The 26,807-nt window shown below is 48.0% G+C and overlaps 2 protein-coding genes across 25 annotated transcripts in view; one reads left to right on the forward strand and one right to left on the reverse strand.

Annotated features, from left to right (window-relative positions):
* Positions 1–26,807, reverse strand: part of LOC137532655 (secreted protein C-like) — a 489,020-nt gene that overhangs the window by 382,203 nt on the left and 80,010 nt on the right. The window lies entirely within an intron of this gene.
* The window catches only part of CCDC9B (coiled-coil domain containing 9B), a 271,992-nt gene that overhangs the window by 79,671 nt on the left and 165,514 nt on the right, over positions 1–26,807 (forward strand). For 3 of the 24 annotated variants that reach the window (XM_068253415.1, XM_068253419.1, XM_068253428.1), the window contains one exon: positions 6,617–6,860. The exons of the other annotated variants lie outside the window; for them this stretch is intronic. In XM_068253415.1, coding sequence (XP_068109516.1) covers positions 6,617–6,620 — 4 coding nt within the window. In that variant the 3' untranslated portion in view covers positions 6,621–6,860. Of the gene's footprint in view, positions 1–6,616; positions 6,861–26,807 lie in introns of those variants that run through there. 24 annotated transcript variants of the gene reach the window in all.

The raw sequence follows: 26,807 nt of genomic DNA on the forward strand, positions 1-26,807 counted from the left end.
TGCTGAAACCCAAGAGAAGCTGAATACGTGTCTGACACTTCCACTGCCCAGCGGGTCAACTTGTATACACATCAGCATGTGCTGAATAAGGTACACATTTTATTATGTGACATTTACCACAAAAACTGCTGGCCAAAACAAGGACAAACACTTTAAAACTTTGCCTAAAAACATGTACCCCCTTGATCTCTACCAGAAGTATGTTGGCCTCTGGCTGAGATTTATTGATGACGTGCTCCTGGTCTGGCGGGGGAGTGTAGAGGAATTGGAGGTATTCATGACTAAATTGACAGATAATGGGAGAAACCTACGCTTTACATATGAATTTAGTAGGGATGAGCTGTCCTTTTTGGATTTGAAAATCCGTAAAGAGGGTGACAGGTTTATCACTTCTACCTATAGAAAGCCCACCGCAGGTAATACACTACTCCATTATCAAAGTCATCACCTGATATCGCAAAAGAGAGCGGTGCCAGGGGGACAGTTTCATAGGTTACGAAAGAATTGTGCTCTGGAAGATGACTTTGCACGAGAAGGTGAAGACCTGAGTCAAAGATTACAAGAGAGGGGATACCCTATAGATCTAGTTGAAAAGGAATTGCAAAAAGCAAAAGATAAGAACAGGAATGAGGTGTTGTGGGGTAAAAGAAAGCAAAAAAATGTTGGTCCTATCAGGTTTATAACCACTTACGGCAGCCACTGGTATGAGTTACAGACAACTCTACAAAAACATTGGAATGTTCTTTTATTAGATCCAAGAATAGAGAGAATAGTGGGGAACCGACCCTATATGACGGCAAGACGGGCCCCTAATTTAAAGAATCTATTGGTACGATCTGAATTTAATTCCAAACCAAAACAAACGTGGCTAAGCAATGCCCCTGTCAAATTTGGAATGTTCCAGTGTGGCGGATGTACTGTATGCATATATGTGGAAAGAACAAAATATTTCAGAAATGCGAATGGCAATAAGCGCTATGAGATACGTGACAATATAAATTGCAATTCTGAACGAGTGGTTTATTGCATTACCTGTCCCTGTGACTTGATGTATGTGGGGAAAACTAAGAGAAGATTAGGTGCCAGAATTGGCGAACACATAAACAATATTGAGAATGCTACTTAGGATAGCCCCCTTGGCTTACATTTTGAAAGGTTCCACAATAAAGATCCTAAGGGTTTAAAGTTCAAGGGGATAATGAAACAAAGAATTCCGAAAAGATGTGGCAATATAGAAAATGAACTATATAAAATAGAGGCAGGATGGATTTATCGTTTGGGAACAAGAATTCCATATGGACTGAATTCCGATCTTAACATGGCCTATTTCCTGCAATAATTTCTCAGTTTAATATAAGATACGAGATCATCTGAGGGCTAAGCACTGATAAACTTTACTAATACTTAGATCATTTGTTAATATAAAGCCTGCGAGGTCATGCACATGGAAAGGAAACCTCCCACACTTTTGTAAATATAAAGAGAGGATCACGAGGAAGCCAGCTACGTCACTGCTTTGAGAAAGCCCCGTGGGCGGGGCGAAAAGCGTCAGCCAGAGGCGGCGTATCAGCACGGTGAGCGCTCACGCGGATGTCCTGACGCATGGCCGCATAGCCACTTGCACAGCGTCTTACAGGAAGTAAACCACACGGTCCAGTTCAGGATGAACGGCGGGAAGGGGAGCGGTGCGGATAGTAGGGACGCCTCTCCGCAAGCCCCCTGAAGTCTGGAGAGCCCTGGCTAAAAAAGGTCTGACTGGACACCCATGCGGCCAGACGCGTGTGCGGACGCGTTGAAGTTTCCTCTTCACAGCCAAAACGCCACATAACTGTGAGTTAACCACCAGCAGCCACAACGAGATGGTAAGAACATTGTCACCTTGTTTCTATGTCCCCATGAAGATCATGCATACAGAGCTTTATCTAGGGAGCAGTCACAAAGTGGTTATTGTGTCTAATTGAGACAGTAAGTGATTCAAAGGGGAATAAACCCACAGAGATTGAAGATTGCTCTAATTCTGATGAAGGTCATATGAATTCAAGTGTGCACTGAAATTTCAACAAGGACTGTGAACTCGCCTTGAGGCCTCGGTGTGCGTCGGTGGTGGGGCCACATACGACCAATAAGGATTGTCAGTCTGTCCATTTTTTGCATAGGCTGATGCTGGGCGATTTTGGACACGACATATACCATCCTTTGGTTGGTGGCAAATCATAGATATAGGATATTGGTTTGACCGATGAAGATTGGTAGTGTTGCCCATGTTTGTGCATAGGTTTGTGGCCAGGCCACTTGGGTTTAATTGCACACAATCCAAGGCCTCTGATAATCATCTACACATGTGCTCACCGTGCTGATTCATGTTTTTAGGCAAAGTTTTAAAGTGTTTGTCCTTGTTTTGGCCAGCAGCTTTTGTGGTAAATGTCACATAATAAAATTTGTACCTTTTTCAGCACATGCAGCAGTATTGGTTATTCAATTTGTGTTTGCTACAGTATCTCTGTATTTAACCAGTACAGCTCCTCCTATGGAGTAGTGCAATTCTGCAATTGGGTTGGACGCTCATTGCATCTATATTTTTTCTGTTGTATACACATCACCATGGCAACATGAGTTCTCTGCTGCACATGTGCACTGTCCCAGTTTGAATTATATTGTATGGCTCTCCCGAAAATGCATTTTAAAATATGTGGAGTTTATGGCTCTCAGCCAAAAAGGTTCCTGTCCCCTGCACTAGAGGCTAGTTTCGGCGTTTTACAGCCAAGATCATAGTTAGCCAAGTCCATAGACTTTCATTTTACCTTTCACACCTAAAGCAGTTTTTTTGGTCGTTGCGTTTTGAAGCTCCCCGGAACTGTTCCAAAGCTGTTTACAGCCGAGGTTGGCTTTTTGCGTTTTTAATGATAGTCAATGGAAAAGGCCAACTACAGCTTTTTTACAGCTGTTTCAAAGCGTTTTACAGCTGACTTGTTGACTTCTTTTTAAAGAAAAAAAAAGACGTTTTCATATGAGCTGTATAACGCTATGAAAACTCTATGTATTGGCTGTAATACGCTGACAGCAAAAGGCAGCATTTCAGCCTTTTCTGTCGCAGCCTCTAGTGTGAAAGAGCCCTTAGGGGAATGCAAGGTCTGGATGCGAAGTGGTTAAATTAGAGTGCAATAAAACTGAGAGAACTGAAATACATAAGGTCGCCGAGTCAAGATTCGCAGCTTTGGATTATAAATGAGAATCATATTTGCTGCAAAGGCAGAGAAGGAAGATTGAGTGACTGACCACACTGGAAAACACAAGTAAATCAGAAAACCCAGTGTGGAGAGTATCTCCTTTAAAGGTGGCCATACACTGGTCGATTTGCCATCAGATCGACCAACAGATAGATCTCTGTCTGATCCAATCTGATCAGAGAGGGATCGTATGGCTACCTTTACTGCAAACAGATTGTGATCGGTTTCATGCTGAAATCGATTCACAATCTGTGGAGCTGCCGCCGCAGCCCCCCCCCCCCCGCATACATTACCTCATCCGGCCAGCGCGAGTCCCCCAGTCTCCGCTGTCGTCTTCTCCGCACTCAACTTCACTGAACTTCCTGTCCGGGGGATTTTAAACAGTAGAGAGAGCTCTACTATTCAAACTTCCTGCCAGAACAGGAAGAAGTGAAACCTGCCGGACTCGGAGCCCAGCGGAGAAGGAGCAGTGGCGACAGCGGGGACACGCGCCGGCGGAACAGGTAATGTATTGCCACTGTATTGCGTAGGGCATTCGAACGCCGCTATCGAAGCACTCCCGACCCGCCGGCGATCGAGCAAAATTTTCCGCACGGACAGGAACGACGGGAACGATCGATTTCGGTTGGAAATTGATCGTTCGGTCAATGTTTGCGTAATGATTTCACAGCAGATTCGATCACAGTGGTCGAATCTGCTCTATATCGGCGAGAAATCGTTAGGTGTATGGGCCCTTTAAGATTGCACTGTCCCCAGCTGAAGCAGGCGCACAAGCCGTTTTGTAATTGATGTCCTTGCATTATCCGGTATTGCTGTTATATGCCGGGGAAGATTGTAGGTAAATAGAGGGCTATATTTCTCATTAGAAGAGAGAATTACATTAGTTCAAACTATCCAACAATAAAAGTAAATAAAAACACTTTTAAATGCACGGAGGACGCCTCCCCCTCGATCCACGCTACTGTGCGTGGATCGGGGGGATGGCCCTAGAGCTGCGCAGCCGCACTAACGTGTATGCGGACTGCGCAGCCGCGGCCAGCTCCGGCCACCATCTTATGAGAGGAAGGGGAGCCCGACCCCGTCTGTGGGGTCGGGAAAGGCACGGAGGGCGATCAGACTGCGGGGACCCGGCGGAACTGCACGGTGGACGCGGACGGCGTCCTCCGTGCATTTAAAAGTGTTTAAGGTACTTGTCTTTTTTTTTTATATTTGGGTTCGTAAGTCCTTTAAGCTCTCATTCACAAGTAATTTTGCGGTCTGTTTACCTATGATTTTCCCCAGCACTAGCTGAGCCTGCAAGACCGCCAATTACAAAACCGCTTGTGCTCCTGCTTTAGCTGGGGACAGAGGACACTTCACCAAGAAATCTAACCGCAGCATGTAGCGTCCAAGGGAGTCTGTCGCAATTGCTTGACACTTGCAGGTGGCTGCAAGCGCCCTGCACATAAACAGGAGGGGCTGCCAAGTAGTGAAGTGTTTTGCTGTCAGCCATTCATGTCAAAGAGGCACGGAGATAGGCGAAAATAGCCGATCTCCGGCGGGCCGCTCTACTGCGCAGGCGCAAGTCTCCTGCGCCTGTGCAGTAGAGTGGTCCCAGCGGAGATCGGCTATTTTCGCCCATCTCCGTGCGGAGAGCCGCAACATCGCCCCTGCTGGAGCCAGGGGAGGTAAATAAATCAGTAACCACTTCGCATCCAGACCTTGCATTCCCCTAAGGGCTCTTTCACACTAGAGGCTGCAGTAGAAAAGGCTGAAATGCTGCCTTAATACTGCGCCTACGCTGGAGCCGAGGAGGTAAATATTTACATCGCCGCCGTTCCGGGAGGATTTTCGCCGCCATGGGACCGAGGAGCATGGGGGTAGCCTCAATAAGATCCGGAGGCTTCCCCCACCCGAGGTGAGTAACTCCCAGGGGAGGTTTTCTTTGTTACAGGTTTTCTTTAAGTATAAATAAGTCCTGAGGCTTGCTGCACTCAGGACTTCTTTATACCTTTGAATGAAGCTAATCCTGACATTTCCTCGCTCACTCTTTTTTCTCCTCTTGCTAATTGTGTATTTGTTACCCGCCCTCCTCCCAGAGTCTTCAGACAGTCCCACTGAGGTCCATACTCAGAAGTTCACGGTCTTATGTCATTAGAAGGCAGAAAAGGTTTTGAATGCAGGATTGGCATCTTTATCATTTAATACACTCAGACCAGTTGCTGTTGAAATTTGATTTTTATGGTGACAATCCCGTTTTAAAGCAAACCTGAACTGCCAATTATCTGAAGAGATATCCGCAATTGTATGTGTCTTGGTGTCTCATATTCTAATTTTTATTGTAAGGGGTTCCTCTGAATAGTGCAGCCATGTCAAAGTTACATAAAGTCTGTTATATGTAGTTCCCCTGAAAAAAGTGATAAATGGCTTTTATGCATTTCAGCACTCTCTTGCTGTCAGGATTATTGCATGACAGGTGTACACTTGTGGGCGTTTCTTGTGCAAGCTCTCCCATGGCTGTGTACAGTGACTGGGAATGCTTATGATCCGTGCATGCCCAGAACACTCCTGGTCACGTCTTGTTTGCGGAGGTGTTTGGCAGGGCGATCGGAAGGGGAAGACAGAGCATGCTCCCTTGCTCTGAGGCCCAGTGCACACCAAAAACCTCTAGCAGATCTGCAAAACGCTAGAGGTTTTTGAAGCAGATTTTCAGAGCGATTCTAGGCATGTTTAGAGATGTTTTCTAAACATGCCTAGCGGTTTTTGGAGCATTTTTGTGTAGCAGATATCAGATCTTGTTTCAGTAAAGCTGTTACTGAACAGCTACTGTAACAAAAACGCCTGGAAAACGGCTCTGATATAGCGTTTTTCAGAGCGGTTTTCCACTTTCCTATATTTTAACATTGAGGCAGACACGCTTCAGAAATCAAAAAAATGCTGCAGCCCTCGAGTTTGTGGCAAAAACGACCCGCTCTGGTGTGCACCGTCCCATTCACTTTCATTAGCCAAGCGGTTTCCCCCCTGCAAGCGTTTTAAAAAACGCTTCAGAACCGCACCAGGCCTGACTGAGTCAAGTCACAGCTTTGACTAGAGGGAAGGCTGTCTAAGCTGAGGGGACACAAAGCTTAATAGGTGTATGGAAGAAGCCCCAGGTAATGCCCCCCTCATAATTATTTTTTTCTTAATTCAGGTATCCTTTAACCTCCCCGGCGTTCTATTGAGATCGCCAGGGAGGCTGCGGGAGGGTTTTTTTTTAATTAAAAAAAAAACTATTTCATGCAGCCAACTGAAAGTTGGCTGCATGAGAGCCCACTAGAGGGCGCTCCAGAGGCGTTCTTCCATCTTGTAACACATTGATATAATAATACATGTGCATAGAGCATCCATTATCTGATAACTGACAAATTCAGGTAAGATGCTTGGAATTCCCATTGGTTTGGACCAATAAGGATCAGTAGGAAGTCCAAAGATGCCAGTGCTGGGGTTCCCATTTTTTTGATGATCTTTGATGTGCCTCTTCTATCAAGCTCAAAGAAAACCGTAAAAAGAACTAAAACAAATTTGAAAGAAAGGCAGATATATTCCACAATTAATGTGAATTGTCATTTCAAGACATGAAAATGTTTTTGAAAAATATTTGATTTAATTAAAGGATTTTTGGCTGTGTGTGTATCTTTTGACTTTTAACACTCGCACATGGGTTAGTGGTCTCTACAAGTGGGGAATAGCCCTTTGTTCCTTAGCGGATTAGCTGCTCCCAAATAAGGTTCCATCTCCATGCAAAAGACGTAGGCTACAATGGGGGAAGACCATCAGTTGATATGCCTGACCAGCAGGCTGGTGTGCATCACCAAAGGGAAGGAGACTGCATTATTAAGCTTATTGGAAATGTATGCTCGTTTAAAAATTAAATAAAAGGCACACTGTTTGCGATGTCCATGCACTGAAGAGGGAAAATGCACTTGCATGCAAAACTCTTAAAGGAACACTGTAGGGGGGTCGGGGGAAAATGAGTGGAACTTACCTGGGGCTTCTAATTGTCACCCGCAGACATCCTGTGCCCGCGCAGCCACTCACCGATGCTCCGGTCCCCGCCGCGTTCACTTCTGGAATTTCAGACTTTAAAGTCTGAAAACCACTGTGCCTGCGTTGCCGTGTCCTCGCTCCCGCTCATGTCACCAGGAGCATACTGCGCAGGCCCAGTATGGTCTGTGACTGCGCAGTACGCTCCTGGTGACATCAGCGGGAGCGAGGACATGGCGACGCAGGCATTGTGGTTTTCAGACTTTAAATTCTGAAATTCCAGAAATGAACAGGAGGTGGGGCTGAAGCATCGGTGAGTGGCGTCGCGGGCACAGGATATCTGCGGGGGACCAGTAGAAGTCTTGGGTAAGTTCAACTCATTTCCCCCCAACCCCCGTACAGTGTTCCTTTAAGTTTGCATACTGCTGCTGTTCATGTACTGGGCATTGAAATAAATGCTGCCTACCTGGGTAACTTAACCTCCCTGGCGGTGCATTTCTGTCTGGAATTATGAGTCAAAAGTGGTACATTGTTTTCAAGAAGTTTAGGCAGAACTCACCAAAATATGCCAGAATAAAAGCCTGGTAGACATTCTGCATATAAATAAAAGACTAGAACACAAATGTGTTGAATTAATTACATTTATGAAGTAACTTAAACTGTGAAACTGTACAAATAAGACAGGCAGAGAGTAGTCAAAATCCAGACAGATGTCCGTGCAGGCAGAGGGTAGTCAAAATCCAGACAGAGGTTAGTGCAGGCAGAGAGTAGTCAAAATCCAGGCAAAGATCAGTGCAGGTGGCAGGCAGAGGGTAGTCAAAATCCAGGCAGAGATCAGTGCAGGCGGCAGGCAGAGTAGTCAAAATCTAGGCAGGGGTCGGTGCTGGCGGCAGGCAGAGAGTAGTCAAAATCCAGGGAAAGATCAGTGCAGGTGGCAGGCAGAGAGCAGTCGAAATCTAGACAGATATTGGTGCAGGCAGAGGGTAGTCAAAATCCTAGCAGAGGTTGGTGCAGGTGGCAGGCAGAGAGTAGTCAAAATCCAGACAGACGTCGGTGCAAGCGGCAGGCAGAGAGTAGTCAAATCCAGGCAAAGATCAGTGCAGGCGGCAGGCGGAGAGTAGTCAAAATCCAGTCAGATGTCGAAGCAGGCAGAGGGTAGTCAAAATCCAGGCAGAGGTCGGTACACGCGGCAGGGAGAGAGTAGTCAAAATCCAGGCAGAGGTTGGTACAGGTGGCAGGGAGAGAGTAGTCAAAATCCAGACAGAGGTTGGTGCAGGCAGAGAGTAGTCAAAATCCAGGCAGAGGTCGGTGCAAGCGGCAGGCAGAGAGTAGTCAAAATCCAGGCAAAGATCAGTGCAGGCGGCAGGCAGAGAGCAGTCAAAATCCAGACAGATGTCGGTGCAGGCAACAGGCAGAGGGTAGTCAAAATCCAGGCAGAGATCAGTGCAGGCGGCAGGCAGAGAGTAGTCAAAATCCAGGCAGAGGACGGTGCAAGCGGCAGGCAGAGAGTAGACAAAATTCAGGCAAAGATCAGTGCAGGCGGCAGGCAGAGAGCAGTCAAAATCCAGAAAGACAGATGTCGGTGCAGGCAGGCAGAGGTTGGTGCAGGCGGCAGGCAGTAGTCAAGAGTAGTAGTAGTAGAAGAGTGGTAGAGAGTAGTCAAAATCCAGAAAGACTATGCAGGCGGCAGGCAGAGAGTAGTCAAAATCCAGGCAGAAGTCGGTGCAAGCAGCAGAATATTTTATATACATACGGTAACAGATTTAGGATTGGCACACCTTGCCGTGAATAGTTGGGTGCTCAACCTTGATGTAGAAGCAACATCAGTTCAGTAGAAACAATTCAAGGTCGGTCGGCACACCAATTCAAGTTCCCAAGCACATTTATTGAATGCACAGCATGACATTTGTTTCGGGGCCGCAGAGGGTCCCCTTCATCAGATAAGTGCAGACATATTAGTCTGCACTTATCTGATGAAGGGGACCCTCTGCGGCCCCGAAACAATTGTCATGCTGTGCATTCAATAAATGTGCTTGGGAACTTGAATTGGTGTGCCGACCGACCTTTTTTGTTTGTGTATATATATATATATATATATATATATATATATATATATATATATATATATATATACATACACATATATATATACATACATACACCCACAGTGGGATGCAAGTGTTTGGGCAACGTTGTTAATCGTCATGATTTTCCTGTATAAAAAAATGTCAGTTAAAAGGGATACTGTAGGGGGTCAGGGGAAAATGAGTTGAAGTTACTAGAGGCTTGTAATGGTCCCCCGCAGGCATCCTGTGCCCGCACAGCCACTCACCGATGCTCCAGCCCTGCCTCCGGTTCACTTCTGGAATTTCAGACTTTAAAGTCTGTAAACCACTGCGCCTGCGTTGCCGTTTCATGGCGCCTGCGTTGCCCCCTGCCCTGATGACGTCACAACGTTGTATCACTGCTCCTCTGCTGTGATTGGCCGCCGGGGACATGGGGATCCCGGCGGCCGATAGATGCGGGGAGAAGCCTGAGCAGAGGGGGGATATGGCGATCCCAGAGAGGCGGATGATTTTGACGTGGGGAGATGCCTGGCTGCCGAGTCCTCAGAATCGGTGGCCGAAGAGGAGGCTGATCGCAGGTATAATCGGAGGGGGACATGGGGAACCTTAAGAGGAGGCTAATAGCTGCGGGGAAAAGCCTGGCCACCGGGTCCCCAGAATCAGATCGGGGATCCCGACGGCCGGAGAGATGGCAGATAGCTGGGAGGTGAAGCCTGGGTCCCGCAGCGCTGATCGCGCAGCCAACTAAGGTTGGGCTTACCACTTCCAGCTCCTAAAACAGCCTGAGCTCAGTTCGGGATTACTGCCAGGGAGGTTAAAAAACCACTATAATGAGAACAAAAAAAGTAAGCAGTTAAAATATGACTTAACTGAAAGGTTTTGGACAAGGCCATCTCCTCATGGGGGATTCTCAGCCTTTTTTTAAAAAAGTACTTACTGAATGGCAGTTGCTGAGACTAAGGCCTCCTTTCCACGAACTGTTGATAGGCAGTGAAATGCCTCTCAACTGCTCACTACTGCCTGGTAACTGCTTGTTGCTGCATGATAACTGCTTACTTCTGGTTACTGCTTGCTGAGCACACAGCTCAACAGTTCGTGGAAAGGTGGCCTTACTGCTCTTAGGGAGGCTGGCTGGTATCTGAACTAATTATTGGAACTCAAATTGGCTTAGTGAGCTTGATAAACTCCTGACCTACATACACAGGTGAATCCAATTATAAAAAAAAGAGTATTTAAGGGGGTCAATTGTAAGTTTCCTTCCTCTTTTAAATTTCTCTGAAGAGTAGCAACATGGGGGTCTCAAAAGAACTCTCAGATGACCAGAAGACAAAGATTGTGCACCATCATGGTTTAGGGCAGTGATGGCTAACCTTTCAGAGGCCGAGTGTCTAAACTGCGACCTAACATCGACTTATTTATCTCCGAGTGCCAATGGGGGGGGGGGGGGGGCATGATATTTTATGGGCGGAGCTAACGTAATGATGTAACAGCGAGGCATAAGAAAGCAGTGTTTCCGCCATGATGTGGTGAAACGAGGATTCGCATCATGGGTGTGCAGAAACTGTATGATGCTATTTATACCCGCCGTAACCCCGAAGCAGCAAATATAGCTAACTATGACCATTAAGGGCTCATTCACACTATGGGCTTGATTCACAAAGCGGTGCTAACCTACTTAGCACGTCTAAAGTGTTTAGACGCGCTAACCAGGGTGCTAAGTAGGTTAGCACCTTATTTCTCAATCAGATCGTGCGCTAACTTTGCGCGCGTAAAGTTTTACGCACGCTAAGTCCCATAGGCTTTAATGGGCACTTCGCGCGGTGCGCCCTGTGCTCTGTGCAGTACGCGCGTAAAGTTTTACGCGCATTAAGTTTTGCGCGCGTAAAGTTTTATGCGCAAAAAGCTTGTTTAGACGTGCTAAGGGGGTTTTCACAGGCGTGCTAACAGTTAGCACCGCTTTGTGAATCAAGCCCCATGTGCTGTGCTGTCAGTTTTGACGCAACGCACATAATGTAAGATTCATATGGTAACATGAAAGTCAATAGACTTCCATGTTACCATTCACACTACAGGTGTGCGTTCCCATGCGTTACGGTGTAACGCATCTGGGAACATTTTAACGCACAACGCATACATTTCCCCGATAGGTGCAGCTGCTGACGTCCACGCTTTAGCTCACCACAACGTGCATTCCGTGCGATCACTGTGCGTTATCGCATTCGTGCACACGTTCTGTAGTGTGAATGAGCCCTTAATAATGCAGCAACAGTTACCCCAGACACCAGAAAATAAACGCAATGTGTGCAACATTTCAGCAGAAAATAATGCAATGTTGGTAACATTTCAGCAGAAAATCATGCAATGTGGGCCACATTTCACCAGAAAACAAACGCAGCGGGCCACATTTCACCAGAAAACAAACGCAGCGGGCAGCATTTCACCAGAAAACAAACGCAGTGGGCCACATTTCACCATAAAACAAACGCAGTGGGACACATTTCACCAGAAAACAAACGCAGTGGGCAGCATTTCACCAGAAAACAAATGCAGTGGGACACATTTCACCGGAAAACAAACGCAGTGGGCAGCATTTTACCAGAAAACAAACGCAGTGAGCCACATTTCACCAGAAAACAAACGCAGTGGGCCACATTTCACCAGAAAACAAACGCAGTGGGCAGCATTTCACCAGAAAACAAACGCAGAGGCCCACATTTCACCAGAAAACAAACGCAGCGGGCAGCGTTTCACCAGAAAACAAACGCAGTGGGCAGCATGTCACAGGACATAAACACAATGTGACCAAAAATTTTACCAGAAAATAACAGAAAATTTCACCTACAAAAAAAGTAATGTACTCACCTGACAGAAGTCTTCTCTCTCGGCTGGGCTCTGGCGCGCATCTCCCCCGGACGTTCCTCCTGCAGTCTCCCGCGCTGCTGCTGACAGGCAGAGTGCAGGGCTACGGGAAGATGGCGCCCGAAGCCCTGTACTGGAGACACAAATAGTCTCCAGTACGGGGCTTCGGCAGCCATCTTGCCGTAGCCCTGGTCTGCCTCCCGGGAGACTGCGGGGCTGCGGGCTATGAACTGGCACGGCGGCGTCTAGTAGACGCTGCGGCCAGTTCATAAGCAGCGGTGGCGTGCCAGCAGATTAGGCTACGCGTGCCGGGCCCGGCACGCGTGCCATAGGTTCGCCACCGCTGGTTTAGGGGAAGGATACAGAAAGCTGTCTCAGAGATTTCAGCTGTCTGTTTCCACAGTTAGGAACATATTGAGAAGTTTTGAATCAGGATGATACCATTTTGCAGAACATATTGAGGAAATGGAAGACCACAGGTTCAGTTCAAGTTAAGGCTCAAAGTGGCAGACCAAGAAAAATCTCGGATAAACAGAAGCGACGAATGGTGAGAACAGTCAGTCAACCCACAGACCAGCGCCAAAGACCTACAACATCATCTTGCTGCAGATGGAGTCACTGTGCATCGTTCAACCATTCGGTGCACTTTACACAAGGAGATGCTGTATGCAGAGGAAGCCTTTTCTCCGCTCACAGCACAAACAGAGCCGCTTGAGGTATGCCAAAGCACATTTGGACAAGCCAGCTTCATTTTGGAATAAGGTGCTGTGGACTGCTGAAACTAAAATTGAGTTAATTGGGCATAACAAGGGGCATTATGCATGGAGGAAAAACAATACAGCATTCCAAGAAAAACACCTGCTACCTACAGTAAAATATGGAGGTGGTTACATCATGCTTTAGGGCTGTCTGGCCGGTGCAGGAACTGGGAATCTTGCCAAAGTTGATGGACGCTTGAATTCTGCAGATTCTGGAGACCGATGTCCAGGAATAAGTGACAAAGCTGAAGCTGCACTGGGGCTGGATCTTTCAACAAGACAACCACCCTAAACACTGCTCAAAATCCACTAAGGCATTCATGCAGAGGAACAAGTACAACATTCTGGAATGGCCATCTCAGTCCCCAGACCTGAATATAATTGAAAATCTGTGGCGTGAGTTAAGGAGAGCTGTCCATGCTCGGAAGCCATCCAACCTGAATGAACTAGAGATGTTTTGTATCCAGACTCTAATTGAAACCTACAGGAAGCGTTTAGAGGCTGTAATTTCTGCAAAAGGAGCATCTACTAAATATTGATTTCATTTCTTTTTTGTGGTGCCCAAATTTATGCACCTGTCTAGTTTTGTTTAAACAATTATTGCACACTTTCTGTAAATGCAATAAACTTAATTTCACTTCTCAAATATCACTGTGTGTGTCTCCTATAATATACTGTATTTAACTGACATTTTTTTATCGTAACAACCAATGATTTATACAGGAAAATCATGACAATTAACAAGGTTGCCCAAACTTTCACATTCCGCTGTGTACCGTATATACTCGCATATAAGCCGACCCGCATATAAGCCGACCCCCCAACTTTCCCCTGAAAAAACTGGGGACAATGATTGACCCCCATATAAGCCGGGGGTAGGAAATGCTGGATTGGTGCAGCCCCCCAGTGTGTCCCAGTATAGCTAGTATAGTGCCCAGTAAAGGTAGGTAGTGTCCAGTATAGCTAGTATAGTGCCCAGTATAGCTAGTAAAGTGCCCAGTATAGCCAGTATAGTGCCCAGTATGGGTAGGTAGTGCCTCAGTTTAGCTAGTATAGTGCCCAGTTTAGCTAGTATAGTGCCCCAGTATGGCTAGTAAAGTGCCCAGTTTAGCCAGTATAGTGCCCAGTTTAGCTAGTATAGTGCCCAGTTTAGCTAGTATAGTGCCCAGTTTAGCTAGTATAGTGCCCAGTTTAGCCAGTATAGTGCCCAGTTTAGCCAGTATAGTGCCCAGTTTAGCCAGTATAGTGCCCAGTTTAGCCAGTATAGTGCCCAGTTTAGCTAGTATAGTGCCCCAGTATGGCTAGTAAAGTGCCCAGTTTAGCCAGTATAGTGCCCAGTTTAGTTAGTATAGTGCCCAGTTTAGCCAGTATAGTGCCCAGTTTAGCTAGTACAGTGCCCAGTTTAGCTAGTATAGTGCCCAGTTTAGCCAGTATAGTGCCCAGTTTAGCCAGTATAGTGCCCAGTTTAGCTAGTATAGTGCCCAGTTTAGCCAGTATAGTGCCCAGTTTAGCCAGTATAGTGCCCAGTTTAGCCAGTGTAGTGCCCCAGTATGGCTAGTAAAGTGCCCAGTTTAGCTAGTATAGTGCCCAGTTTAGCTAGTATAGTGCCCAGTTTAGCCAGTATAGTGCCCAGGTTAACCAGTATAGTGCCCAGTTTAGCCAGTATAGTGCCCAGTTTAGCCAGTATAGTGCCCAGCATAGGTAGGTAGTACTCCCGCCCTCACCCCCCGCTCCCCCCGCTGCTATTACCTGCAGGCAGCGGCCGCTTCCTAATCCGCGTTCCCCTTCTGTTTCAGCGTGTATCACAGCAGCGCGCCCGGCGCTGCTGCTGTGACGATGCAGAGTGCAGGAAAGAGCGCGGCTCCCTATAGCGGCGATCTGTATCGCCGTTACCAGGGGAACCGCTCTTTCCTGCCCCCTGCATCGTCACAGCAGCAGCGCCGGGCGCGCTGCTGTGATACACGCTGAAACAGAAGGGGAACGCGGATTAGGAAGCGGCCGCTGCCTGCAGGTAATAGCAGCGGGGGGAGCGGGAAGGGGGGGCAGCGGGGCGCGGAACACCCACCACTAACCACTATACCACCAGGACACCCACCACTAACCACTATACCACCAGGGAAGACTCGCATACAAGCCGACCCCCCAACTTTTGACCCCCTTTTTGGGGGTCAAAAATTCGGCTTGTATGCGAGTATATACGGTATATATATATATATATATATATATATATATATATATATATACACTAGCTGGTTGCCCGGGAATATATTTGGCTGGTGTCGGCTCCACCCACTTTTTCTAACCTTAACAATTAATCAATGACCAAGTTTGTGAGCTTTGTGGTCTTTGGCATCAATAATTTGTATTGAAATGAAAAAAATCTGAGTGGCTGTTTGTGGCTCCACCCCCTTTTCTGAATTTGAACCCCAGCCACCCAATGACCAACTGTACCAGGTTTGAGGCCTGTGCCATTAACAGTGCAAGAATGGTAGCAATTAAATATTCCACTTGAAAAGCAATAGGTGAAGCTTTATACACTATTGTAGGCTCCACCCACTTTTCTTAAAATAATCCCATTCACTGAGTGAGCAACTGTGCAAAGTTTAAGAACCCTACCATTAACAGTGTAAGAATGGCTGCAGTTTACATTTTCCCAGTGAAATTTGTATTGATGACCCGGCATTGCCCGGGTATGTATTTGACAGGTGTTGGTTCCGCCCACTTCTTCTAACCCTAACGCACAAACACTCAATGACCAAGTTTGTGAGCTTTGGGGTCTTTAGCATCAATCATTTGTATATTCCCATAGAAATTAAACAAATCAGATTGGCTATTTGTGGCTCTGCCCCTCTCCAGTATTTGAACCCCAGTCACCCAATGACCAACTGTAGCAGGTTTGAGGCATCTGCTATTACCAGTGTAAAAATGGCAGCAATTTAACCACCCTGGCGTTCTGATTAAATCGCCAGGGTGGCTGCGGGAGGGTTTTTTTTAAATAAAAAAAAAACTATTTCATGCAGCCAACTTAAAGTTGGCTGCATGAAAGCCCACTAGAGGGCGCTCCGGAGGCGTTCTTCCGATCGCCTCCGGCGCCCAGAATAAACAAGGAAGGCCGCAATGAGCGGCCTTCCTTGTTTTGCTTACATCGTCGCCATAGCGACGAGCGGAGTGACGTCATCGACGTCAGCCGACGTCCTGACGTCTGCCGCCTCCGATCCAGCCCTTAGCGCTGGCCGGAACTTTTTGTTCCGGCTACGTTGGGCTCAGGCGGCTGGGGGGACCCTCTTTCGCCGCTGCTTGCGGCGGATCGCCGCAGAGCGGCGGCGATCGGGCAGCACACGCGGCTGGCAAAGTGCCGGCTGCGTGTGCTGCTCTTTATTTCATGAAAATCGGCCCAGCAGGGCCTGAGCGGCAGCCTCCGGCGGTGATGGACGAGCTGAGCTCGTCCATACCGCCCAGCTGGTTAAATATTCCCCTTGAAAATCGACATGTGAATTTTGATTGGCTATTATATGCTCCACCCACTTCCCTGAATATTAATCTGTCACCCAGTGACCATCTGGGGCCTGGGCAAAGTTTGGGAACCCTGCCATTAACAGTGTAAGAAGGCCTGCAGTCTACATTTTCCCAGTGAAATTTGGTTTTGGCTCTGCCTTTTTTTTGTCACCTGGACATACAGTCACTCAATGACCAAGTTTATGAGCTTTGGGGTCCTTGGCATCAATAATTAGTATTTTTCAAGAAATGAAACTGTTTGTGGCTGTCTCCTTTTCTGAATTTGAACCCCAATGACTAACTGTGCCAGGTTTGAGGCTTGTGCCATTAACAGTGCAAGAATGGCAGCAATTGTAATATTCCCCTTGAAAATCAACAGGTGATTTTGATTGGCTTTTTTAGGCTCCACCCACTTTTATGAATATTAATCCCAGTCACCCAGTAACCAATTGTGCAAAGTTTGAGAACCCTGCCATTAACAGTGAAGAAGGGCTGCAGTTTGCAATTTCCCAGAAAATCTATTTTTGACTCCACCCACTTTTTGTAACCTTGACACACAGTCACTACTCAATGACCAAGTTTGTGAGCTTTTGGGTTCCTGGCATCAAAATTGTGTGAATGGAAGCAGTTTATCCAAAAAAAGCAAATCTGATAGGATTTTTGTGGCTCCACCCCTTTAGTGAATTTGAACCACAGTCACTTGATGATCGACTAGCAGGTTTGAGGCCTCTGCCATTAACAGTGTAAGAATGACAGCAGTTTCAATATTCTTCTTGAAAATCAATAGGTGAATTTTGATTGGCTCTTGTAGGCTCCACCTACTTTTCCGTATATTAATTAATGTCCCCCAGTGACCAACTGTGTCAAGTTTGAGAACCCTGCCATTAACAGTGTAAGAATAGCTGCAATTTATATTTTCCCATGTAAAAAGTTGTTTTTGGCTCTGCCCACTAACCTTGACATACAGTCACTCACTGACCAAGTTAATGAGCTTTGTGGTCTTTGGCATCAATAAGTTGCATGTTACCATTGAAATTAAACAAATCTAATTGGCTGTTTTTGGCCCACTCCCTTTACAGAATTTAAACCCTAGTCTCCCAGTGACTGACTGTACCAGATTTCAGGCCTCTGCCATTAAGAGTGTATGAATAGCAGCAATGTAAATATTCCCCTTGAAAATCAAAAGGTGAATTTTGATTGGCTGTTGTAGGCTACACCAACTTTCCTGAATATTAGTCCCAGCCACCCAGTGGCCAGCTGTGTCAAGTTTGAGAACCCTGCCAATAACATAATGGCTGAAATCAATTTAAAGAATCTGATTGGCTGTTTGTGGCTTCACCCACTTTAGTGAATGTGGACCCCAGTCACCCAATAACTGACTGTGTCAGGTTTGAGACCTCTGCCATTAAAGGATACCACAGCTGAATAAACAGATAACTCCAGTGTGTGGGGGGTCAAAAGTACATACCGTGACCTCCTCCTGCCCCCTCCGTCTGCCGCTGTTCGTGCACTATTCATGCCGGTGTCCCGGCGACTTGCTTGACCCTTGACCTGGACATATTTCTTCCCTCTTCACTTCTGTCCGGCGCATAGCTTTCGGCTCAGAAGCGCGCTGTCCTCTCCGTCTAATCTGGGCTACGTGTGCGCTCCATTACACCAAGCGTCACATGATTATCATGTGATGCTTGGTGTATTGGAACACACACGCAGCCCAGATTAGACGGAGTAAAATGTAATGTAAATGTTCCCCCTTGAAAATCAATAGGTACATTTTGATTGGCTGTTTTAGGCTCCACTCACATTTCTGCATATTAATCCCAGTCACCCAGTGGCCAATTGTGTCAAGTTTGGGAACCCTGCCATGTAAAAAATTAAGTTGTTGGCGCCGCACAATTTTTCTAACCTTGACATACAGTCACTCTATCAAGTTTATCAGCTTTGGGGTCCTTGGTATCAATACTTTGTATATTCCCATTGAAAAATAAACAAATCTGGTTGGCTGTTTGGGGCTCCGCCCCTTTCTGATTTTGAACCCTAATCACCCAGTGACCGACTGTACCAGGTTTGAGGCATCTGCTATTAACAGTATAAGAATGGTAGCAGCTTAAATATTCCCTTTGAAAATCGAAAGGTGAATTTCTATTGGCTGTTGTAGGCTCCACCTACCTTCCAAATTCTTAATCTCATTCACCCAGTGACCAACTGCAAAGTTTGAGAACCCTGCCATTAACGGTGTAAGAATGCCTACAGTTTATATTTTCCTAGTCAAATTTGTTTTTGGCTCCGCCCACTTTTTGTAACCTGGACACACAGTCACTCAATGACAAAGTTTGTGAGCTTTCAGGCTCCTAGCATCAAAAATGTGTGAATAGAAGCAGTTTATCCACCAAGGAAATCTGATTGGCTGTTTGCCGCCCCACCCCTTTAGTGAATTTGGACCCCAGTTACCCAAAGACACACTGTAGGAAGTTTGAAGCATCTGCCATTAACAGTGTAAGAATGGCAGCAGTTTAAATATTCCCCTTGAAAATCAATAGGTGAATTTTGATTGGCAGTTGTAGGCTCCACCCACTTTCTTGAATCTTAATCGCATTCACCCAGTGACCAACTGTGTCAAGTTTGAGAACCCTGCGATTAACAGTCTAAGAATGGCTGCAGTTTACATTTTCCCATTGAAAATGAACGGCTGAAATTTGATTGGCTGTTTTATGCTCCGCCCACTTTTCCTAGATTTGTAACCTCGGTCACCAAGTGACCAACTGTGCCAAGTGTGGGGACTCTGGCTTGATTACTGGCAGAATGGCAGCCTTTTACATTTTTCCATTGACTTGAATGGGTGAAATCTGACACACACACACACACACACACACACACACACACACACACACACACACACACACACACACACACACACACACACACACACACACACACACACACACACACACACACACACACACACACACACACACACACACACACACACACACACACACACACACACACACACACACACACACACACACACACACACACACACACACACCATTTCTCTTTGTTTTTCTTACTATTTTTGCCTCCACTTTAAATATTTGCTCTGCCCCCTGCCCTGATGACGTCACAACGTTGTATCACTGCTCCTCTGCTGTGATTGGCCGCCGGGGACATGGGGATCCCGGCGGCTGATAGATGCGTGACCAGAGGGGGGATATGGCGATCCCAATGAGGCGAATGATTTTGACGCGGGGATATGCCTGGCTGCCGAGTCCTCAGAATCGGTGGCCGAAGAGGAGGCTGATCGCAGGTATAATCGGAGGGGGACATGGGGATCCTTAAGAGGAGGCTAATAGCTGCGGGGTGAAGCCTGGCCACCGGGTCCCCAGAATCAGATCGGGGATCCCGACGGCCGGAGAGATGGCAGATAGCTGGGAGGTGAAGCCTGGGTCCCGCAGCGCTGATCGCGCAGCCAACTAAGGTTGGGCTTACCACTTCCAGCTCCTAAAACAGCCCGAGCTCAGTTCGGGATTACTGCCAGGGAGGTTAAAAAACCACTATAATGAAAAAAAAAAAAAAGTAAGCAGTTAAAATATGACTTAACTGAAAGGTTTTGGACAAGGCCATCTCCTCATCAGGGATTCTCAGCCTTTTTTAAAAAAAGTACTTACTGAATGGCAGTTGCTGAGACTCATGGCCCATACTCACGGGCTACAATTGTCGCCGCAACACACGGCGCGCGTGTGTTGCGGCGACAGGTCGCCCGTGAGTATGCGGCGTTGCACGGGCGCGCACCCCGAGCTGTTGCTCGTCGCTGATGTCGCCAGGCGATTGAACCGCTAAATCGCCTGGCGACAGTCGCCGCCGCAGCTGTCGCTAGTCCGCGTGAGTACGCGGACTAGCGACAGCAACAAGATAGGGATACATTGGGCTTCCGGCGGGGGGAGGAGCAACAGCGACAGCTTCCGCCGCATCAGTTGCCAGGTCCCTCCGCCGTGTGTATGCGGAGGGACCTGGCGACGAGCTGTCGCCGGCCTGTTGCGCACACGCTCACGTGTGCTGGCGACAGGCCAAAACAGTTGCCCGTGAGTATGGGCCATAAGGCCTCCTTTCCACGAACTGTTGATAGGCAGTGAAATGCCTCTCAAGTGCTCACTACTGCCTGGTAACTGCTTGTTGCTGCATAACTGCTTACTTCTGGTTACTGCTTGCTGAGCACACAGCTCAACAGTTCGTGGAAAGGTGGCCTTACTGCTCTTAGGGAGGCTGGCTGGTATCTGACTATTTTGGCCGTTAGACTTCGCAACCGCTGTCCAGGAAATGCTTTTTAAAAAAAGAAAACCCTGAGAATCCCCCATGAGGAGATGAACTTGTCCAAAACCTGCGGGTTTTAACGGCTTTCTTTTTTTCGCTATAGTAGTTTTTTAATTACTGGGTGATATAAGCTAAATGATGGCAGACCGCACTTCTGATTCTTAAAGGACAACTGTAGTGAGCGAGATATGGAGGCTGCCATATTTATTTCCTTTTTAAGCAATACTAGTTGCCTGGCTATCCTGCGAATTCTCTGCCTCTAATACTTTTAGCCATAGACCCTGAACAAGCATGCAGCAGATCAGGTGTTTCTGAAATTGTCAGATCTGACAAGATTAGCTGCATGCTTGCTTCTGGTGTGTGATTCAGACACAACTGCAGCCAAATAGATCAACAGGGCTGCCAGGCAACTGGTATTGCTTAACCTCTTGACGACCAGCTAACGCCGATTGGCGTAAACTGGTTTTCTGAGGGTTTCCATGGAAACAGCCGCTCGTTCAAGTGGCCTTTCCATGTCAGTTCACGGAGGGTGTCTCCGTGAACAGCCGGAGAGACGCCGATCGCGGCTCGCCGGCAAAATGTAAACAGGCGGGGAAGAAATCCCCGCTGTTTACATCATACGGCGCTGCTTGCCAACATGTTTGTGCACCCTTCTCTTCTGTTGCAGGCATTTCAAAGTGTATGTACAAGTATGCAAATAAAACCACATCAGTGTTGAACACCCATCTCCAATGTTGTTATCAACCCCCCCCCCCAAATGATAGATCCGGCCCCCCAGCAGTTTGAGAGTCCGTGAACTGGCACCTGGTTTAAAAGGTTTGAGGACCCCTTACTTATAGACTGACGTTAGGTAAAAATTTTGTTTTAAAGAGAAACTGAGGTGAAACTCGGGTGAGAAATCAAATACTTCCACACTATCTGTGGCCCCAAGGTATGGCCCATAACCAGCCCACTTAACAAGCCTGTCAAAACTGGAGATGGACAGTTGGATGCAAATTATTCTAGCTTGCAGATTTAAACTACACACAATTTGCATTTTATCATCTGTATTTCAAAGCGTACAAAAAAAAAATGTCCCCACATGTCACAGGAGCCCTAGTGGCTGACCGCACTTAGCCTTCTAAACGGTGCCAGCGCACAGATCGTGCGAACTCTGGTCGCAGTCAATGCGCAGGAACCGTTAAGAATTAGCCGCAGACAACTCAGAAGGGAGCCTGTGAGACACGGGTAATTACAACGTCACCTACTGGTTCAGAGTAAACTGCCACCACCGCGGTTACCATGGGACCGTGGAGCCCACTAACTGACTGACTAGTCCTGCGAATAAAACGGTTAAACACGCGGTATTCTGTCTAGCCAACAACAAACAAACAGTAGCGTATCTTCAGAGACCCGGGATCAGTTCTGCGTGTGCTGATAAGCAGGGTAGCGGACAGTGAATGACTTGGAGAAAGTCGTTTATTCACGCAATATAAATAATTAATATATACAGACAATTATTAAAATCACAATTATTAAGACAGTAATAGCCAGTATAAAAATAAAAGAAGGGAGAAAAATACTTAGTTCCTGGAAAGATGTCCTTTTTGTGGGAAAACAGAGTTCTGGGTTTCAATTTGAGTTCAGAGTTCAGACCAGGTGGATGCCAGCATATCCTCAAGCTGGCATCTGATGAGTTCAAGATGTTTCAGTGTGGAGGACACTGAGTTTGGGTCCTCTGCCATTCTTATGCCCCTGCTTCAGTAGGAGGGAGTGAGGGCGGGGAGCCATACACCCCCTTAGAAGATGAGATGAGCCCTCCCCTTGTCCTGGGGGCTAGAAATCATATCTACCCATATATGGGCTCTATCTCACAGAACCGTACAGGTCAGGGCAGATTTATTAACATTTTCAGGTCTGTCTCGATTTACCCAGCGCCCTGATACCAGACATGAGGGGTGGGACCCCTGTGGTATCATCAGGGCATTTTCAAACTGCCTAACTGGCAGTCCTTACCTCAGAATGTTCTGAAACTTCCTCAGAACCAGCACCGGGGCTCATGCTACACTTCCCCCACGTTTGGCGAAGCTGCCATCTCAGGAACCCCAGAAATATGACAGATCTGGTAAGTTATGGATTATGCTATGAGACTCAGGTTTATTCAGGATGTGTTCTAGCTGCTAACAGCTGACTTCCCCTTTGATCTTTACCAGTGAGCAAGGTGTCAAGACCTCCCGGAGATTTGTAGCCTGCCTGGCTGCACCTAGGAATCCTGATCACCCCTTGGTTAATTAACATCTACATGAGATCAGCTAGGTGTCACCTTATACCTGATGGATGGGCCATCCGCACAGCTTGCAGCCAGGGACTCTCTGGGCCCAGCTCATTAGCATATCAAAAGAGCCATCCAGCCTTTAGGATGGTGCTCTCTCTGCTAAGAAAAGGACTTCAGCTCCCCCTACACACTCAACCCAGATTGTATCGATTTGAAGCGCAATCGATGCAGGGAATCGAGTGCGATCGCTTTTTCTTCACGGGCGGTTACAGGACGCGCCTGCGGCCCCGAAACCGTCCGTGACAGCCCTCCCTGGGGAGAAGGCAGATAGACATTCATCAGCAAGATGTGTGTCGTTGCCGCTAACCTGCGAGATCTGATCTAGTTCCCCGTTGGCGTTCTGGGGTCGGCTGCCCGCTGCGTGTCGGCCAACCTGGCTGACGGGTCTCGGGTTGCCGGTGCGGCGGTAAAACCTATTGGAGCCTGTGGCTCGGTTCCCCTGGACCGGTCGCGGTCTGCTACCCTCAGGGTTGACCCGACATGGACCGTTCTGGACAGGGCGTTTGCGCCACTGCAGTCGGACGTGGTGTCTGCCGGGACTGCTGACAACGGGCAGTGGGTGGGTTAGGTCAACAGCCAGCCCACGCAGGGTTCCCCTGCTAAGTGGCTGTGGACCTAAGGGAACCCCGCGGGGATCCCTGGACCTTCCCAGCTCCTGACAGACGGCACATGCTCTGCAGTAGTTTGCTACATCCCTGTTCATCCGGGGCCAATAAAACTGTTTCCGAATACCGGCAAGTGTCCTGCGGACCCCTGAGTGCCCTGTCAGAGGATTACCATGTGCGGATTTCAGCACATGTCCCCTGAACGCACTCGGGACCACAAGCCATTTGGTATTCGCGTGGGATCTACCTGTAGGGGGCTGTACAGACTCACTGTACAGTCTCCCACCTTCCCAGTACACCTTGAAAGCGGCCCCGTCTGCGAGGGGCTCAGCGGCTTGCTGCCTGAGCACCTCCAGGCTTGGGTCACGTTGTAGTGCGGCTGAGAATACGGCGCTGTCAGTTTCAGCCAACTGGCTCATGTCACACGAGGCCAGCGGCTGAAAGGTCTCATCCCTGCGGTCAGAGGAGGGGGGAGGAGGCCGGAACCCCCTCCACCTGTTCTGAGCTCGGGTCCTGAGCAGTGCAGCTGCGCGGTACTGCTAGCACAGGTACACTGTCAGAATGGCACAGACGGACATTACTCAAATCATCATTGCATGCAGTAATGACATTGACAGGTATAGACATTTTTTCATTACAGACAGGTTGTACAGTAAACTCAGGTACAGTTACAGCATCATCACAACAGACAGTCTGTACATCAAACTCAGGTGCCTTTGAAGCAGGCACTATTGAACCTGGTACCCTTGAACTGGGCACATTCAACCCACCTCCCCCTGGTGCTCCCCAAGTGTATAAAGTACCTGGTGGTGGGTGGAGAGTCCGTCTCCTTCCGTGAGCGACAAGGCGGTCGTGGCAGGTTCATAGTAGGACACAAGCTTGCCCAAATCAGTCCCCAGCAACACAGGGACTGGGAGATCCTTCATAACCCCAACAACCCTTTCTTGGATTCCTCCCACTCCCCAATCCAGCTTCACTGTCGCGTGGGCTATGTGAAAAAGGGTGCCCTCTACTCCAGTAAGGGCAAGGGATCGGCTGGAGCTGATGCTCTCCTTTGGCACAAGATGTGAGTGAACTAACGTGATGTCAGCTCCGGTGTCTCGAAATCCGGTGACAACTTTGCCGTTCACTCTAACAAGTTGCTGCTGGTCGGTTCGGTCGCGGATTTCCTTTCCGCGGGCAAACAGGACAAAATCTGATGATCCAGGCTGTGGTTCGCTGGCGGGCTGCCTCTGCTGTGGGTGAGGTGCAGGTGATGCAGATGATCCAGGTGCTGGTGGTGTCTGTCTCCGCTCCGGACAGTCGAATTTCATGTGTCCGGGCTGGCGGCAGTAGTGACAGGTGACCTCTCCAGGCGCTGCAGGCCTGGGTGCAGCAGCTGCGCTGGGTGGCCTCTGTGGCGGACGGCTCACAGGGGCAGGAGGGTCTGCCGAGGTATTGGGCTGACCTCCTCTCCAGCTGGATGGGACAGTTCTGCGGGTATCAGCCACCCGGGTAGTTGCAAAAGTCTCAGCAAGGTCTGCAGCGACAGTTGCTGAAGCCGGCCTGCGTTCTAGCACAAACTGGCGTACATCAGCAGGGCAAATGTTTAGAAATTGTTCCAGGACTATCAAGTCCTCCAGGACATCATAAGACCCTTTGGTGAGGCCTAGTGTCCACTGGCGGAGTGTGGTGAGCAAGCTGCTGACCACATCTCGGTACGAATCAGAAGACTTTTTCTGCCAGGCCCTGAACTTTTTCTGATAGGCCTCTGGCGTCAGCTGGTACTTAGTAATGATAGCGTCTTTTATAGCAGCATAATCATTATCCTTCTCCGCAGGCAATTCTGCGAAGGCATCAAGCGCTTTGTAGCGCAGCAAAGGTGTCAGATGTCTGGCCCACTGGTCTTGGGACAGACGATACTGACTGCATGCTTTTTCAAAAGACCGCAAAAACAAGTCAATGTCTGTGTCTTTTTCAATATTAGCAAATTTAAATTTTGCACTTACGGGTGGTGCAGCTCCTTCAGCAGGGAGGCTGGGCGGTGAACTCCGGCTGGCCTGTTGAACCTTTGCCATGTTGAGCTCATGCTGTCGTCTCTCCCGCGCCTCTGCGGCTGCAGCAGCAGCGGCTTGCCGCTCCCGTTCCTCCCGCATTTGGCGCTCCTCACGCATGTACTGCAGGTACTTGTCCAGGTCAGTGTCCATCAGCTTTTGTAATGCCTGCTGCATTAGCGGATCAGTACAAAGGGACAGTCCAGTACTGGCCGGTTCCAGGCGAGTACTTTCAGAAACTCTGGGATTGGGGTCCACACTGACATTCTCCTGCGTAACTGTTGCAGCAGGGCCCGCAGGATGCTCAACCTCCGTATGCGCAGAATCTTCAGTCTCTGGTTCCCCTTGACTTGGGTCAGATGGGCTGGTATCCACTTCAGCGGACACCCCCGGCTCCCGCAGTTGCTGGGTATCCCATTGAAACAATTCCGTTACCAGGTCCCGTTGTGTCTTGCGGCCGACATCAATGCCTCTCTCTTGGCAAAGATTTTGCAGGTCCGCCAGGCACATTTTCTTGTAGTTCCCGGACATTTCCATGCCAAATAAAATAAAGCTTTTGGGGAGGGGTACTGGCTACACAGTCTCTCTGTATATATAAAAAATATATTGCCTTCCAGCTACACCAACGAATTAGTTCGTTTCTCGATAGCGCTAGCGCTATAGTAGATACTTTCAGCACAACACAGGTCCCAACCGCTGCCTAACACTGTCACAGGAGCCCTAGTGGCTGACCGCACTTAGCCTTCTAAACGGTGCCAGCGCACAGATCGTGCGAACTCTGGTCGCAGTCAATGCGCAGGAACCGTTAAGAATTAGCCGCAGACAACTCAGAAGGGAGCCTGTGAGACACGGGTAATTACAACGTCACCTACTGGTTCAGAGTAAACTGCCACCACCGCGGTTACCATGGGACCGTGGAGCCCACTAACTGACTGACTAGTCCTGCGAATAAAACGGTTAAACACACGGTATTCTGTCTAGCCAACAACAAACAAACAGTAGCGTATCTTCAGAGACCCGGGATCAGTTCTGCGTGTGCTGATAAGCAGGGTAGCGGACAGTGAATGACTTGGAGAAAGTCGTTTATTCACGCAATATAAATAACTAATATATACAGACAATTATTAAAATCACAATTAT

Source organism: Hyperolius riggenbachi, chromosome 9 (genome assembly GCF_040937935.1).
Source record: "Hyperolius riggenbachi isolate aHypRig1 chromosome 9, aHypRig1.pri, whole genome shotgun sequence".
In the NCBI taxonomy this organism is placed as follows: Eukaryota; Metazoa; Chordata; class Amphibia; order Anura; family Hyperoliidae; genus Hyperolius; species Hyperolius riggenbachi.